At 46.2% G+C, this 16111-nt stretch overlaps 1 protein-coding gene across 1 annotated transcript in view; it reads left to right on the top strand.

The window, feature by feature from the left end:
• The window catches only part of LOC137334354 (collagen alpha-1(VII) chain-like), a 299572-nt gene that overhangs the window by 144854 nt on the left and 138607 nt on the right, over window positions 1-16111 (top strand). The window contains exons 46-53 of the mRNA XM_067999062.1: window positions 895-930; window positions 1598-1642; window positions 3553-3588; window positions 5081-5125; window positions 6676-6711; window positions 8201-8236; window positions 11645-11677; window positions 15157-15228. Of these exons, the coding sequence (XP_067855163.1) occupies window positions 895-930; window positions 1598-1642; window positions 3553-3588; window positions 5081-5125; window positions 6676-6711; window positions 8201-8236; window positions 11645-11677; window positions 15157-15228 (339 nt within the window). The remainder of the gene's footprint in view (window positions 1-894; window positions 931-1597; window positions 1643-3552; window positions 3589-5080; window positions 5126-6675; window positions 6712-8200; window positions 8237-11644; window positions 11678-15156; window positions 15229-16111) is intronic.

Here is a 16111-nt window from a genome sequence, read left to right as displayed (position 1 = left end):
CTGTCAAAGCTCGGAGGTGACAGCACATTTTATCTTGCTTCCTTTAGGTGTTAAATTGCAGCCCAATTTTTCTTTCTTCCCTCTGGCGGTACATTGTTTTCTCCCACGCCATTGGCCTGCCTAAGATTGGGAACTCATTGCCTGAAGAATAGTAGCCCTCAGTGGCAGATATTGCCAGTGCTGCAACATCCTGCGCCCACTGGCTTGCCAACTCCAATGAAAGGAGAGAAATAACTCGCATTTATACAGTGCATTTCATGACCTCAGCACGTCCCAAGATGCTTTACAGCCAATGAGGTACTTTTGAATTGTAGTCGCCGTTGTAATGTAGGAATGGGAGCCGGTTGGAGAACACCACTTTCTCAGCGAGAGGTCACAATGTTCCTCGAAGGCCACTGAATAGCTAAAAGCAGCTTCAGCTAAATGAATTTCCTCATTGAACCTCCTGTCAGAAACTCTCCTGATGGCTCAGTTGTTAAAAAATCACTAACAGGTATAGAAGTGATTTTGTAGGCCATGAATGTATTGGGTTTGATTCCCGATTTGTACTGAGTTAGTTGGGTGATGGTAAGGGCTACAGTTTCCCTGAGCACCCTGGATTGGGGAGTGGAAAAACTCAGGCCGGCCCTGAGCATTATCTGGTGACCCCTACAGGAGTGTGTGCGTGTGTGGCCATACTTTCTTGAGGTCAGTTAGAGGCTAATTGCACTTAGGAAGACCTTGGGGTCAATTTGAGGTCAGAATAAACCAACAGGAAATTTCTTTCTCTCTTTTTTTAATATTGTTTCAAAAAAAAATGTGACATGGAAATTTGCACGTGTGACACCTCAAGTACGACGCAGGTCTAAAAACTTCTATTTTGTGTTTTACTGTTAATCTCTTTTATTTCTTCAGGGTCCTAGAGGACCTCAGGGAGAACACGGGGACAAGGCAAGTGTTTCAGTGCTATTTTCAATTTTTAAAAAATTATTCTGTTTAAAATGAACTCTTCCCTAACCACTCCTCTGGGACTAATGGGGTTGGAGACAATGCTGTCTATGGTGGGTAGTAGGCCTGATTAATGAGGATGGGTGAATATTGCAGAGATTTGCTTGATAACCAGTGCTTTACCAAGAAGTAAATATGGAGAGAGACTGGACCCATAGGTCCCTCCTTATCTTATTGTAGATATTGAAATTAAAAAACGCAAATGCTCAAAATCCGGGATAAAATCCAAAAATGCTGGAAGTACCCAGCAGATCCTGTGGTATCTGAACATAGGGATGACAGGTTAACATTTCAGGTACAGGGAAACGGGAAGGTAGGAGAGTTCCTTTTAGAAGACCGATCAAATAAAGGGGGAGGGGAAAGGTCAAGGGTCAAATACGCCAAGTGCTAATGCACAGCAGTAGCTCGCTGGTTTAATAGCAGGAGTTTTTTTTTTTTGCGTGAGCCTGGGAAATGGGCTGATGAAGTACAGAGTTCATCTCGGACCGGCTGTGAGAAGAGTTAGAAAGACGAAAGGGTGAGTAAACCAGCTCTAAATGTGAAGGAGCAAAGTCTTATTGTTCCAGTTGGATATCTAACAGCAGGTCATGTTTTTATTTTTGACGGACAGGGAGACAGAGGCCAGCCTGGAGAGGCTGGTGCATCAGGATTGCGGGTAAGTGATTTTGCCATGCATAACAGTCCTTGTGTGAGATTTTGTCATGACGTATATATAAGAACATAGGAACATAAGAAATAGGAGCAGGAGTAGGCCTTACGGCCCCTCGAGCCTGCTCTGCCATTCATTAAGATCATGGTTGATCTTCTACCTCAACTCCACTTTCCTGCCCTATCCCCATATCCCTTAATTCCCTTAGTGTCCAAAAATCTATCAATCTCAGTCTTGAATATACTCAACGACTCAGTATCCACAGCCCTCTGGGATAGAGAATTCCAAAGATTCACAACCCTCTGAGAGAGGACATATTTCCTCAACTCAGTCCTAAATGGCCGACCTCTTATCTTGAGACTGTGACCCCTGGTTCTAGACTCTCAGCATCTACCCTGTCAAGCCCTCGAAGAATTTTATACGTCTCAATGAGATCACCTCTCATTCTTCTGAACTCCAGAGAATGTAGGCCCACTCTACTCAGTCTCTCCTCACCGAACAACCCTCTCATCCCAGGAATCAATCTAGTGAACCTTTGATGCACCCCCTCTAAGGCAAGCATATCCTTCCTTAGGTAATGAGACCAAAACTGAACACAGTACTCCAGGTGTGGTCTCACCAGAGCCCTATACAATTGCAGCAAGACCTCCCTACTCTTGTACTCCATGCCAACTGTAATAATCAGTAAAGCAAATGTTTATGTCGAGAGGGGACCTGGTTGGCGCATTTGCTTAGATATTGGCCCTTTAGCACCCGGACCTGGGTTTAAATCCAGCCCACACTGTTGGGGGGTGAAAGTCTGTGCTGTCTGATGGCTGTAAAGATCCAGTCTCAATCTGGCACTAAATTGGCAATCTCACTTACGTCACACTGGTGCAAAAGGGGAAGTTGGGACTGAGGCACATTGTTTGGGCAGACCAAAGGGAGATTTACTGTCCCCGTTAATGCTATACCTTGCCTGGGATTAAAAAAGTGTCCAATTCCAATTAACAAAATGTTAAAAAAAAGTTAATGTTATATACTAAACGGTGCTATAGAAAGAAACAGAAAATGCTGGAAATACACAGCAGGCCAATCAGTCTCTGTAAGTATAATGTTGACCGGAGGTCACCGGTTACGGTTATTGGCTTAGTACAAAGAGGAGAAGAGTCAATTCTCTCTTAACTCTCAATTCGCTTTATTCACGTCGTTAGATCATATACATATAGCTTATACGTCTGGTTAGATATAGACATGCAGTTTGCACCAGGTTATACAGTTTTATACCCAAACTAGGATCTAAACGCACACTCACTAGGTTTCTCTGACACTCTCTGAGTGTAGTTTCTGCAGCCTCTGGCAAACAATGACAACCACCATCAGATCTCATTACAGAATAAGTTGCTTGGTGGAATATCAGTGTGTGCTCCAGGGTGAAAGGACAGCCATGCAATCTGCTCCATCCTCTGCCTGAAAATTTGATCTAACTGTGATCCCGTTCCCTCAGTGCCTGGTCACCATGTGGTGCCTCCCCAGAACAGCACGATTGAAGTCAGGAATTCAGTGTGTATCGAGTCACTGATGGAACCTGGCATCTACTGTGCTATTGCAGGGCATGTGGTGGCCACAGCCATCACTGTTTCAAGGTGAGGGGGTTAGCTGGAACCTTGCTGGGTGACCTGACCAATTATCTACACACACTATTCACCATTCCTGCACAATGTGACATTTCCTGTGCTCCTGGGCAAGTGTTGGATGCACGAGTTGTCTACAAACCCGTATCGCCTGCCGCTGGACGTGAGGCCACGCCGTGTCGAAGACGGTAATGGATTAGAGATGGAAAGTCCATCTGTTCTGCTATTGGGCGTCTCCACATTGTTAATTAAATGGAGAAAATAGAAGAGTCTTGTAATTAATTGCGTTGTTCCCTTGTGCAGGGAGACAGAGGACCAGCAGGATCACCAGGCCTTAAAGTAAGTGAGCACCGTCTGTTTGAAGGCAATGCTGGCATTTAGCAGAGATTGGTTCCTACAGTCCAACAGTGACTGCACTTCAAAAAGTACTTCATTGGCTGTAAAGCGCTTTGGGATGTCCTGAGGTCGTGAAAGGCCCTATATAAATGCAAGTCTGTCTTTCTGTCTGTTTTTCTGCCTTTCTCTTTCACTCTCTCTCTCTTTCTTTCTTTCTTTCTTTCTCTCTCTCTCTTTCACTTTCTCTCTCTCTCTTTCACTTTCTCACTCTCTCTCTTTCTCTCTCTCTCTCTTTCACTTTCTCTCTCTTACTTTCTCTCTCTCTCTCACTTTCTCTCTCTCTCTCTCTCTCTCTATCACTGTCTTTTTTTCTCTTTCTCTCTATTTAGCCATGATGTGGAGATGCCGGTGATGGACTGGGGTGGACAAATGTAAGGAATCTTACAACACCAGGTTATAGTCCAACAGTTTTATTTGAAAATCACAAGCTTTCGGAGGCTTTCTCCTTCGTCTTGTGATTTTCAAATAAAACTGTTGGACTATAACCTGGTGTTGTAAGATTCCTTACATTTCTCTATTTAACGTCAGGGAAACTGCGCAGTTTGGGCCCAGTCGTCGTGTTTCGCTAATGATGGGGGGGGAAAGAAGAAAAAAACAAGACAAAATCTGTGCCCATGTAGCTGCTAAAACCTGTATCATTATTTCATTTTCAGCCTTTTAGTGTCAGTAGCCGAAGGAACACAACCAGGCAGCGAGCGAAGACACTCATCAAGAGGGCAAACTGTTACAGAGTGGATGACGGTCTCTTTTTTTCTTTTGGCCACCTCTGTTCTTGCTCGCTGACCTACACTGGCTCCTGGTCCGGCAACACCTCAATTTTAAAACTCTCATTCTTGTTTTCAAATTCCTCCATGGCCTCGCCCCTCCCTATCTCTGTAAACTCCTCCAGTTCTACAACCCTCTGAGATCTCTGCGCTCCTCCAATTCCGGCCTCTTGTGCATTCCCAATGTTAATCGCTCCGCCTTTGGCTGCCTAGGCCCTAAGTTCTGGAATTCCCTCCCTAAACCTCTCCGCCTCTCTACCTCTCCTCTCCTTTAAGACCCTCCTTAAAACCTACCTCTTTGACCAAACTTTTGGTCACCTGTCCTACTATCTCTTTATAGGGCTCGGCGTCTAATTTTGTTTGATAATCGCTCCTGTGAAATGCCTTGGAACGTTTTACTACGTTGAAGGGGTTGTTGTTGCTCACGGAGCTGCCTCGTGGTGTAAACAGGGCAGGTCTGTGAACGATGAGGGACCAGTTTCTAATGTTGACCCTGGGCTCAGAGCCCATTGGTTCTGGAATATTTGGAGTCCTTTACAAGGCATTGATTTACCGCACGATATCCCCTACTGCAATGTTCATCGATGCATCCCGATTCTTACCGTTGCGATTGAGAAATAAACTGTAATCCTGACAGAATCACGGTGACGGTTCAATATTTCTGTTTCCAGGGAGATCGAGGACAAATCGGACCTCCTGGTGTTTCGGGATCAGTTGTAAGTATTGTCCCATTATCATCTGTTCCTTTTATAGGCGATGGGTCAAAGTCCGTAGCGCAGAACAGCAGCAACGACAAAATGGTTGGGAGATAAGACGAGATAAATCGAGAATTAGTGGTTAGGTGATGCCAAACTTGGGTTTTTAAAAGCCTGAAAGAAAGATTGGGAGTGTAAGGGATTCCATGGTTTCGAGACCCTGGGAAAGAACGAATTAGAATAGGAGATTATGCGATCACTTTTGATCTCAACAGGGTAAGAATGCAGGGCAGCAGGAAGAGTAGGTCGGATGGTGTATGTGGAGCCTTGGAGAAGCAAGAGAGGGAAGTTCAGAAGAGCAACGGCCATGCTAGACTTGATAAAATGGAGATGTGTACGGTTAGATGAGAGAGCGATCTAGAGCTGAGAGGAAGATCACCGATCACGCGATAGCCAAATAGGTGCTACGAGCTAAATGTGGAAACGGTATTCCAGTATTGGAGAGCCTTGGGCTTTATAAGAGAGCGACCCAGTTACTGAGAGGGCAATTCTCCCCAGTCGTTGCCAGATGTGCCAGGGCCTGCAGAACGGGTTGGTGGCATTGTGGCGGGTTCAGCCAAAGAGGCTTCACTGGCTCCAGGTCATCCTGGCATGCCTTCGTTCCTGCAGTGGCACTGAACAGAATGACGTACTGTGACTGGGCTGCTTCAGAGGATGCTTCTAACATTACAGTCCGCCAGAAGTAGTGCCCCAGTCCCAACCCCACCCGATCTGAACTTTCTATGGCTTGGCGGATAGGGCAGAAACCCCAGCGGATTCTGCATTGCACCCCAAATTTTGGTGTGTCCACCAATGCAGCACTGGAATTCCACTCCAGCAGGAGAGTGCGGAATTTCTGGGCTGACGACCATTTCTTTCTCTTCCAGTAGGAAATTTGGAATGTTTCCGGGCGAAAGTGTTTATTTGCGTTTATCTACACAACTCTCACTTGGAGAAACTCTCTCAGAAAAGGACCTATTGAAACTTTGCCCATTTGTAGTGAGAGTTACTCCTCTCGGCTTAAAAAAAGGTCACCCCATTCACTCCTCCCTCGCACATCCCGTGATCTGCGTGCGTTTTTCCGACGTGAAAAATTTAAACTTAATCTTCCACACGTTCAGAATTTCCTGCAGGAATCGCAGATCTTGAGATTTACAAGCAAACCGCTGAGTAACTTGGTAACATGGTGTACAGGAATCTCCTGAGCATGTGGTTTTGGACATTGGGCATCAATGGGGTGGCCGAGGAGACCCCCCCCCCCACTTCACCCCCAACTTCTTCAGGCGAGAAACGGGCAGCCAGCAGATGAACATCACCCCCAATGTGTCAATTCACTAGAATACATTTCCCCTTTAACACTTCCCCTTTAAATAATCGCTCATCACATTGCAACAAATGGGAGATTGCCTTGACCCACCTGCCTAGTCCCAGCAAGGCAGCTGGTTTGCTTAGACCATTGATTATATGCACTAATTCCTCTAATACCTTGTGTTATTTCTGCAGTAATTCCAGAATTCTGTTTCTTTACACAGGGATTGCCGGGTCCCAGCGGTCCCAGAGGCGAAAAGGTAAGAACATCATTCGTAAGAAAGAGTTGGAGGATCAAGTAGAAGAAGCGATTCTGGCCAGATATCTTTCACTGCCATTGAGGTCCACGCACACAACACACTCAGACCAATTCACCTCCCTCTTCCTCTGGTACACTAACGCCCCCCTCCCCTGTCCAACTAGTGGCTGTTGAAAGAAAGGCGTCTCTCAATTTCTTGTTTTATGAGCGATTCAACCAAGTCTTCATTGGATACCCAGACGCTAATGCTGCATTTACTTTATTGACTTTACCAGACCCAACTGAGCAGGTGAGCCTCACCGGTTGCCTCCAGAGACAGCGCCACCCCAGGCAGCAATGCGAACACCAGACAGAGAGGCTGCTGACCCAGGGGCTGGGCATCTCGGCCTGCCTTTACCGACCAGCAATGCAGCTTCCACTCCTCGGCCTGTACGCAGCTTCCCGAGGAGGTCTGACACTGTAAACCGCCTCCTCCTGGTTAAACACAAAATTGACATCGCTAAAATTGTCGCTAGAGCTTAATTAACGTGTAAGTGCCAAACCACTGCAATTAACGCAACACACTTTAATGTTGTGTGATACACTTTTGCGAGATGCTACTGATTTGTCACCTCAAAATGCTCCCACCTCTCATACCCCCAGTGACAATCGGTACTTCACCCTACAGCTCATGTAACCCACGTTTGATAGGACACCATCTATAATTGTACTGCTGGGGGTTTTCCACAGTTCAACTGGGCTCTATGTATCAGCTATGGCTCCCTGGGTAGCACTCTTGCCTCTCAGTCAGAAGGTCGTGGGTTCAAGTCCCACTCCAGAAACCTGAGTACAAAATCTATGCTGGTACTCCAGTGCAGTACTGAGGGAGTGCTGCACTGTCGGAGGAGCTGTCTTTCGGATGAGACATCAAACTGAGGCCTTGCCTGCCCTCTCAGGTGGATGTAAAGATCCCATGGCACCATTTCAAAGAGCAGGAGGAGTTCTCCCCAGTATCCTGGTCAACATTTATTCCTCAACCAACACCTAAAACAGATTACCTGGCCGTTATCACATAGCTGTTTGTGGGACCTTACTGTGTGAAAATTGCAGTAGTAACTACACTTCAAAAGTACTTCATTGGCTGTAAAATGTTTTGGGACGTCATGAACAGGCGCTATATAAATGCAAGCCTTTCTTTCGTTGTGCAAACATTTCATGCATCCACCATTAAACTTTTCTGAAATCCTAGTAACAAGATTCCTATATGCCTACTTTTCTCGATTTTAATTGTATGGATTGTCGTGCCGCACATCTTCCTCAGTGAGATCAGATTTCAATTTCCACACCCCACCTTCAATAGCTCATGGGTGATTTGCCCTTCCTAAAACCCTTGCCCTCGTGATACTGTTCTGTTGCCCGTATCGGGGCATGTCTATGTAATGTCAACTCATGATTGCTCACTGTGATTCGATATGTATTTATTAGCAGTTCTCAATGTGTTTCTTTATCAGGGAAATGAGGGCAGACATGGACAACCAGGGCAGACTGTAAGTATCATAGAATCATACAGTACAGGAGGAGGCCATTCGGCCCATCCTGCCCGTGCCGGCTTTCTAAAAGAGTTATCCAATTAGCCACACTCGCTGCTCTTTCCCCATAGCCCTGCAATTTTTTTCCCCTTCAAGTATTTTTCCAATTCCCTTTTGAAAGTTATTATTGAATCTGCTTCCACCGCCCTTTCAGGCAGCGCGTTCCAGATCATAACAACTCGCTGCGTAAAAATAATTCTCCTCTGGATCTTTTGCCAGTTATCTTAAATCTGTGTCCTCTGGTTACCAAAGTCCTTCTCAATATATAACACTAATAAAAATGAGGCATGTTAGAAAACCTGAGCATCGATTAAAGATACTTTTATGTTCATCTGGGTTGTGACAGAATGATGCCAAACTGTGCCACTCTCCTCATTTACATTGTCCCTCGTACCCACTCCCTTAGAGGCTCATTAGAGGCTGAGTTCATTTTGTTTTTTGATTGTGCCTCTGTGAAGCACCTTGGGATGTTTTTCCGATGTTAAGGGCACTATATATGCGCAAGTAGTTACTGTTGTTCCGTTGAAAATGCAGACATGGTTTCCTGCGCATGCGTGAAAAAAACAAGTCTGTTTTCCAAATCAGCCTCCAAAGGGTCAAGAGGAGAGGTAAATTACATATTACAGCACCGTAACAGGCCATTCGGCCCAACTGGTCTGTGCCGTCATTTATGCTCCACACGAGCCACCCCTTCATCTAACCCTATCAGCATTTCTATTTCTTTCTTCCTCATGTACTTATCTTGCTTCCCCTTAAATTCACCTCAACTGCTCCTTGTGGGAGCGAGTTCCACATTCTCACCACTCTCTGGGTAAAGAGGTTTCTCCTGAATTCCCTATTGGATTTATCGGTGACTATCTTACATTTATGGCCCCTGGTTTTGGTCTCCCCCCACAAGTGGAAACGTTTTCTCCACACCTACCCTATCGAACCCTTTCATTAGGTCACCCCTCTTTTTATAATATGGAGACCAGAACTGTGCACTAAATAAATAAAATAATTAAAATAAAAACAGGAAATGCTGGAGAAGCTCAGCCAGCGAGGCAGCGTCTGTGGAGAAAGAGACAGAGTTAACGTCTCAGGTCGATGACCTTTCGACTTTGACCTGAAGGGTTAACTCTGTTTCTTTCTCCACAGACGCTGCCTCACTTGCTGAGCTTTTCCAGCATTTTCTGTTTTTAATTCAGATTTCCAGCATCCGCAGCATTTTGCTTTTTAAAACAATTAAAAGTAACTCTAAATGACAGGTCAATATCAGAATTTTTCACCCTCTATGTATTTTCAGCATTTTCTGTTTTTATAATCAGCACTTTTATTCTTCTTCGATTTGCCTCCTCTCCCCTAAAATTGGTTGTGGCAGAAAGCAGTTTGATGTGATGAGCCTGAGGGCCTGAGACCCGGCACTGAGTCAGGTTTCACCTCAATAAATGCACAAAATAGATGACCTCCAGCGCTTTAAATGAAAAAACGCAGGAATATTTGAAACAAAAACCGGAAACTGTTGGAAGTTCAGTGCAGGTCAGTCAACATCTGTGAAGAGAAAAGACAGGTGAACCTTCGGATGTAACTGCTCGTGAGAATGAAGGGTTGCACTGGGAATGCGAACACTTTGATCTTCCTGTTTTACGGTGAAGAGAAAAGAAAAATCAAGGCTGGAATCCCACTAAATGTCTACAGATGGCACTACTGAGAACAGTTATTTCACCAAACAGTAGTGCCACTAGCTGACACTTGATGGTACTGTCGTTTGCAAAATGTTTAACCCCAGTTGAAATGGGTGTGAATCTAATCTAGATTATTAAAAAGATTGTGTGTGATTATGATTGTAGGGTCCTGGCTGCGTTGCTGATTGGTTGGTGCAAACCGTGATGGTATTGGTCAAGTGTGGACCAATCACATCTGGAGAATCATTGCCAGAACGAACACATGATGCAGCCACAATCTCAGCCCACCTTCCCATTCCTAGACCGTGCTAGTAGCAGACCTGCTACACTCATGGGTATCTGACTTTCTCCACCCCTAGCATGGACCATCTGAGCCGCCTCACAATGTTTAAGCAGCCTTTTTGCTCCACGCTATCAACTTGACAGTCCCGTCCATCCCCACTAGACCTCCATTGTCTCCTGTACCACATGAGCCACAGAACATTGAGCAGTGGTGACTTGGCCTATCAAGCCCGCACCTCCTTGGACCACCTACAACCTCCCCTATCAGGGAGAACATCCCATTCATTTCATCTCCTGAGGAAAAGTTCTGGGTAAAACCTTCCAGATTCCCAAAGGTGGTCAAGCAGAAGTCCTGATAATTCATCCATCTCACATCTTCACTATTCAGCCTGACCTACTGCCCTCCTCAGACAACAGTCTCCCCCTTCACATTCGCCAAGCCCAGCATCACGGGAACCATATAACCTTAAACTCTGCTCCCCGCCAGCTATTTGTGCACCTGTTTTTTGAAAAGATTAATTAACACAGATTTTGCAGGTGTTATACGTCATACGGTGTCAGCCGTGGCTCAGTGGGTAGAACTCTTGCCTCTGAAGTCAGAAGGTTGTGGTTTCACGTCCCACCCTAGAGACTTGAGCACAAAATCTAGGCTGACACTCCAGTGCAGTACTGAGGGAGTGCTGCACTGTCGGAGGCATTGTCTTTCGGATCAGATGTTAAACTGAGGCCCTGTCTGCCCTCTCAAAGATCCCATGGCACTATTCTGAAGAAGAGCAGGGAAGTTCTCCCCGGTGTCCTGGCCAATATTTATCCCTCAACCAACAACACTAAAAAAACAACATTTCTGGTTGTTATCACATTGCTGTTTGTGGGACTTTGCTGTGTGCAATTTGGATGCTGCGTTTCCTACATTGCAAGACTTCAAAAGAGCTCAGCTAGCTGTAAAGTGCTTTGGGGACATCCTGAGGTTGTGAAAGGCACTGTATAAATGCCAGTTCTAGCTTTTTACATTCAAATGCTTCCATAGACTCAGCTCACCGTATCTCCTGTGGACCATTGGCTCCTCCGACTCTGGCCTTTTGAGTGTCCTTCAGCTGCCTCGGTCCTACCGTCTGGAACTTTCTCCCCAAACTCCTCCATCACTCCACTTCTCTCTCCACTTTTCAAAACCTTCTCGAAACCCATCTATTCGACCGAGCTATGGGTCGTCTCTCCTAACTCTTGCACCGTGCCTTGGCCTCTGTTCCTTTATCCATTTTATTTGTTTCTCCCCCTCCCCCCCAGTAAAATGCCTTGGGATGATTAAGGGTGCTATATAAATTCAAGCTGTTGTACAATAGACATATGTTTATAAAAACCTGTTGCATTCGTGATCTGAATGGGTTTTTCTAACTGTACCAACTCTTTTGTTCTACTCCAGATCCCTGGGCCTCCAGGAAGTAAAGGTGACTGGGTAAGAGCAGGTCCTTCTTTCTATGGTGTCTTCTCTGGTACCTGGTGTTTTTTTTTATTCATTCATAAGATGTGGGCGTCGCTGGCGAGGCCGGCATTTATTGCCCATCCCTAATTGCCCTTGAGAAGGTGGTGGTGAGCCGCCTTCTTGAACCGCTGCAGTCCGTGTGGTGAAGGTTCTCCCACAGTGCTGTTAGGAAGGGAGTTCCAGGATTTTGACCCAGCGACGATGAAGGAACGGCGATATATTTCCAAGTCGGGATGGTGTGTGACTTGGAGGGGAACGTGCAGGTGGTGTTGTTCCCATGCGCCTGCTGCTCTTGTCCTTCTAGGTGGTAGAGGTCGTGGGTTTGGGAGGTGCTGTCGAAGAAGCCTTGGCGAGTTGCTGCAGTGCATCCTGTGGATGGTACACACTGCAGCCACTGTGCGCCGGTGGTGAAGGGTGTCACCCGCGCTGTGGAGCTGTGGCTTCTCAGTTTACTAGTAATTGGACTAGATTAACAGCAGTTGAAGAATGTACTGTGTAAAGGGGTTTGGTAGTGCAGTGGTTATGATATTACACTAGCAATCCAGAGATTGTGAGTTCAAATCCCACCCTTTCCAAATGTGAAATTGGAGTCAATGAATCTGATGGGTGGTACTGGAGTACGGCTTAAAGTCCAACTGGTTCACCAATGCCCTTCAGGGAGCTCAGCTACTCTGGGCAGCGAGGGATGGACAATAAATCTGGCCTTGGGTGTCACCCAAAATTCTGAAGGAGCATTGCTGAAAAATCATTCCAAACAAAATGACACCAGAAGATCATTTCAGCTGATCAAATATTTTTTTTCCATTGAAAACCTAAGTGACTTCTTATATCAGGGGCAATGACGAGATGCGATATTGGCAAATATGAGGCTTTCTGTTATTGACTTCAAAGCTCACTAGTTACCCGACCGGCAGCTCCGATGGCTCGTTGGTAAGTGTGGGATTGAGTCTCACAGATCGGGAAGATCCCCGCTTTAAGAACATAAGAACGTAAGAAATCGGAGCAGGAGTAGGCCAATCGGCCCCTCGAGCCTGCTCCGCCATTCAATAAGATCATGGCTGATCTGATCCTAACCTCAAATCTAAATTCATGTCCAATTTCCTGCCCGCTCCCCATAACCCCTAATTCCCTTTACTTCTAGGAAACTGTCTATTTCTGTTTTAAATTTATTTAATGATGTAGCTTCCACAGCTTCCTGGGGCAGCAAATTCCACAGACCTACTACCCTCTGAGTGAAGAAGTTTCTCCTCATCTCAGTTTTGAAAGAGCAGCCCCTTATTCTAAGATTATGCCCCCTAGTTCTAGTTTCACCCATCCTTGGGAACATCCTCACCGCATCCACCCGATCAAGCCCCTTCACAATCTTGTATGTTTCAATAAGATCGCCTCTCATTCTTCTGAACTCCAATGAGTAGAGTCCCAATCTACTCAACCTCTCCTCATATGTCCGCCCCCTCATCCCCGGGATTAACCGAGTGAACCTTCTTTGTACTGCCTCGAGAGCAAGTATGTCTTTTCTTAAGTATTTGATCCCTGGTCTGTGCTGAGTCAGCTGACCTCTGCCGGGCGGCATCAGGGAACCACCTAATGGACTTCATTGGCCCTGAAAGAAAAGTTCCGCCCGGGTTCCTGTTCCTCGTCACCGTCCAGTGACTCCCGCCGGGAAAACGTGTGCGTGTAGACATCGAGTGAGGGCAAAACGGGGCTCAGCCTCGAATTCCCCTCACCCCCTAGACTCAGGTGGAAAATGGGCACTTGGGTGAGCTGCAGGAAGAGGTAATTGGCACCCAAGAAGCCGTACCTTAAAAAGAGTTGGTGCCTTCAGGATAGGAGAGGAAGGAAGACCTTGCGATGGATGGCAGTGAGAAGGCAGTACTCAAGAGGCCACTTACTATCTGATTGTGACTTTGCTGCTTGTGCGTTACATGGTCAGTGTGTCGCATTACGAACTATAACATATCACGTGGATGCCTGCGATTTACCCTTACCTATCCCATACATACCTAGTTTTCTTTTTATACTTGTTCTTGGGATGTGAGCAAGGTCAAGTTTATTGCTCATCCCTGGCTGGTTACCCAGAGAGCTAATGTGAACGCACCCGAGGCTGTTCTATTGGTGTACATTCAGCAAGTCAGCCAACAGCCACGGCGGTGGCGGTTTGCAGCAGTGGACTAGCAACCCAAAGATCGGGAGTTCAAATCCCACCGCGGCCAAGTTGTGAAATTTGAATTCAATAAATCAGGTCATTTTTTCGGCCGGCCACCAGGAAACAAAATGACCGTGAAAATCTGCCGGATTGTTGTTAAAAACTCAACTGGGTCACTATTGTCCTTCAAGGAGGGGAACCTGCTACCCCTGCCTGGTCTGCTATACAACTGACTGTCATCCACAGTACGGGAAGGCCCTTGTGAAGTGGCCCAACAAGCCACTAACTAGGGGTGGGCAATAAATGCAACCTTGCCAGTGTTGTCCATATCGTAAGAACAAATGATTAAAAAGAAATAAGAATCAACAGTAGTCGGCCCACCTGGCTGGTGAAAGCCCTAGATGATACCAGGGTTAAAAGGGTTAAATTAGGAGGACAGGTTGCATAGACTCGGCTTGTATTCCCTCGAGTATAGAAGATTAAGGGGTGATCTAATTGAGGTGTTTATGATGATTAAAGGAGTTGATAAGGTAGATCGAGAGAAACTATTTCCTCTGGTGGGAGAGTCCTGAACAAGGCGGTACAACCTTAAAATTAGAGCTAGGCCGTTCAGGGGTGATGTCAGGAAGCACTTCTTCACACAAAGGGGAGTGGAAATCTGGAACTCTCTCCCCCAAAAAGCTGTTGAGGCTGGGGGTCAATTGAAAATTTCAAAACTGAGATTGATAGATTTTTATTAGGCAAGGGTATTAAGGGATATGGAACCGAGGTGGGTAAGATATAGATCAGCCATGATCTAATTGAATAGCAGAACAGGCTCAAGGGGCTCAGTGGCCCCCTCCTATTCCCATGTTCCTATGAATGGGATCTGGCTGTTCTGCCAAAGCAGCAGGTCGATTCATAAGGAGGCATCAAGGAAAATCGGTTCCCAGCAGGCTGTCCCTGTAAAGCAATCGTCCTGCTTAACTGGGTTCCATTTAAATGCGTTCCACTGTATCCATCCAAGTGCAGTGCTCTGGGGCCAGCTGCTGAGCTCGCTCTGTGGTGAGAATGAGGAAGCTGGAGCTGATTGAAGGGGCCAGATCGAGGAGACCATTGAGAAAAAGTACAAAGCGCAGAGATTGGTGAGCGATCTGGGAGCGTCTGAAATGCACGCACTCTGGTGTGAAAATGTTGGCCGTTTGGGATGTGCCGAGTCCAATCTGTGCCCATGCCCCAAGTTTACCTGGGTCGACGGGATTGGTCTTTGCTGCATTGCGCTGGGCGCTCTTGCTTTTATAATTGTTTCTTTTTCTTTACTTTTTAGGGCGAACGGGGACCATCGGGAGCTCAAGGGGAGAAAGGAACGAAGGGAAACCCAGCAGACAAGGGCCAGAAGGTGAGGCAGAAATTACAAAGAGAATCAGCTACCACAGCACGCATTTGAGGAACTGGGGAGAGTCTGTGTGCACTTGTTACTTTAGCACAGGTGGGAATGGAGTAGATAGGCGGGGCGAGCCAATCATTGTGTATTTCTCAGGTTCTACATTGCAATAATCTAACCCTAACCCTAATGCAGAGTCTTCCATTTTGCAAAGTTCTCCACGCTTTAAAAGCTCCGGTCGCCCATTTGCTCATAGGGAAGGACCTGGATGCCCTAAAGCTTTGTTACAAGGACAAATAGTGGCAGAGGGTGGCAGACTATGAGTCCACACACACATTCCTGTTAGACACCCACCTGTTTAATGCTCCAGCAGCTCGTTCATATTGAGCCAGGCACGCAATGGGGGTAAACACGAAACAGTGTTGGTGTTCAGGGGGATTTGGGTGTCCTTGTACACGAATCACAGAAAGTTAAGATGCAGGTACAGCAAGCAATTACGAAGGCAAATGGTATGTTAGCCTTTATTGTAAGGGGGGTTGGAGTGTAAGAGTAAGGAGGTCTTTCTGCAATTATACAGGACTCTGGTGAAACCACACCTTGAGTACTGTGAACAGCTTTGGTCTCCTTATCTAAGAAAGGATATACTTGCCTTAGAGGCGGTGCAATGAAGGTTCACTAGATTGATTCCTGGGATGAGAGGGTTGTCCTATGAGGAGAGATTGAGTAGAATGGGCCTACATTCTCTGGAGTTTAGAAGAATGAGAGGTGATCTCATTGAAACGTATAAAATTCTTCGAGGGCTTGACAGGGTAGATGCTGAGAGGCTGTTTCCCCTGGCTGGAGAGTCTAGAACTAGGGGTCATAGTCTCAAGAGAAGGGGTCAGTCGTTTAGGACTGA

The sequence above is a fragment of the Heptranchias perlo genome, chromosome 17, assembly GCF_035084215.1.
Source record: "Heptranchias perlo isolate sHepPer1 chromosome 17, sHepPer1.hap1, whole genome shotgun sequence".
Classification (NCBI taxonomy): Eukaryota; Metazoa; Chordata; class Chondrichthyes; order Hexanchiformes; family Hexanchidae; genus Heptranchias; species Heptranchias perlo.
Note: the sequence above shows the minus strand (reverse complement) of the source record. Positions and strands in the feature narration are given on the sequence as shown.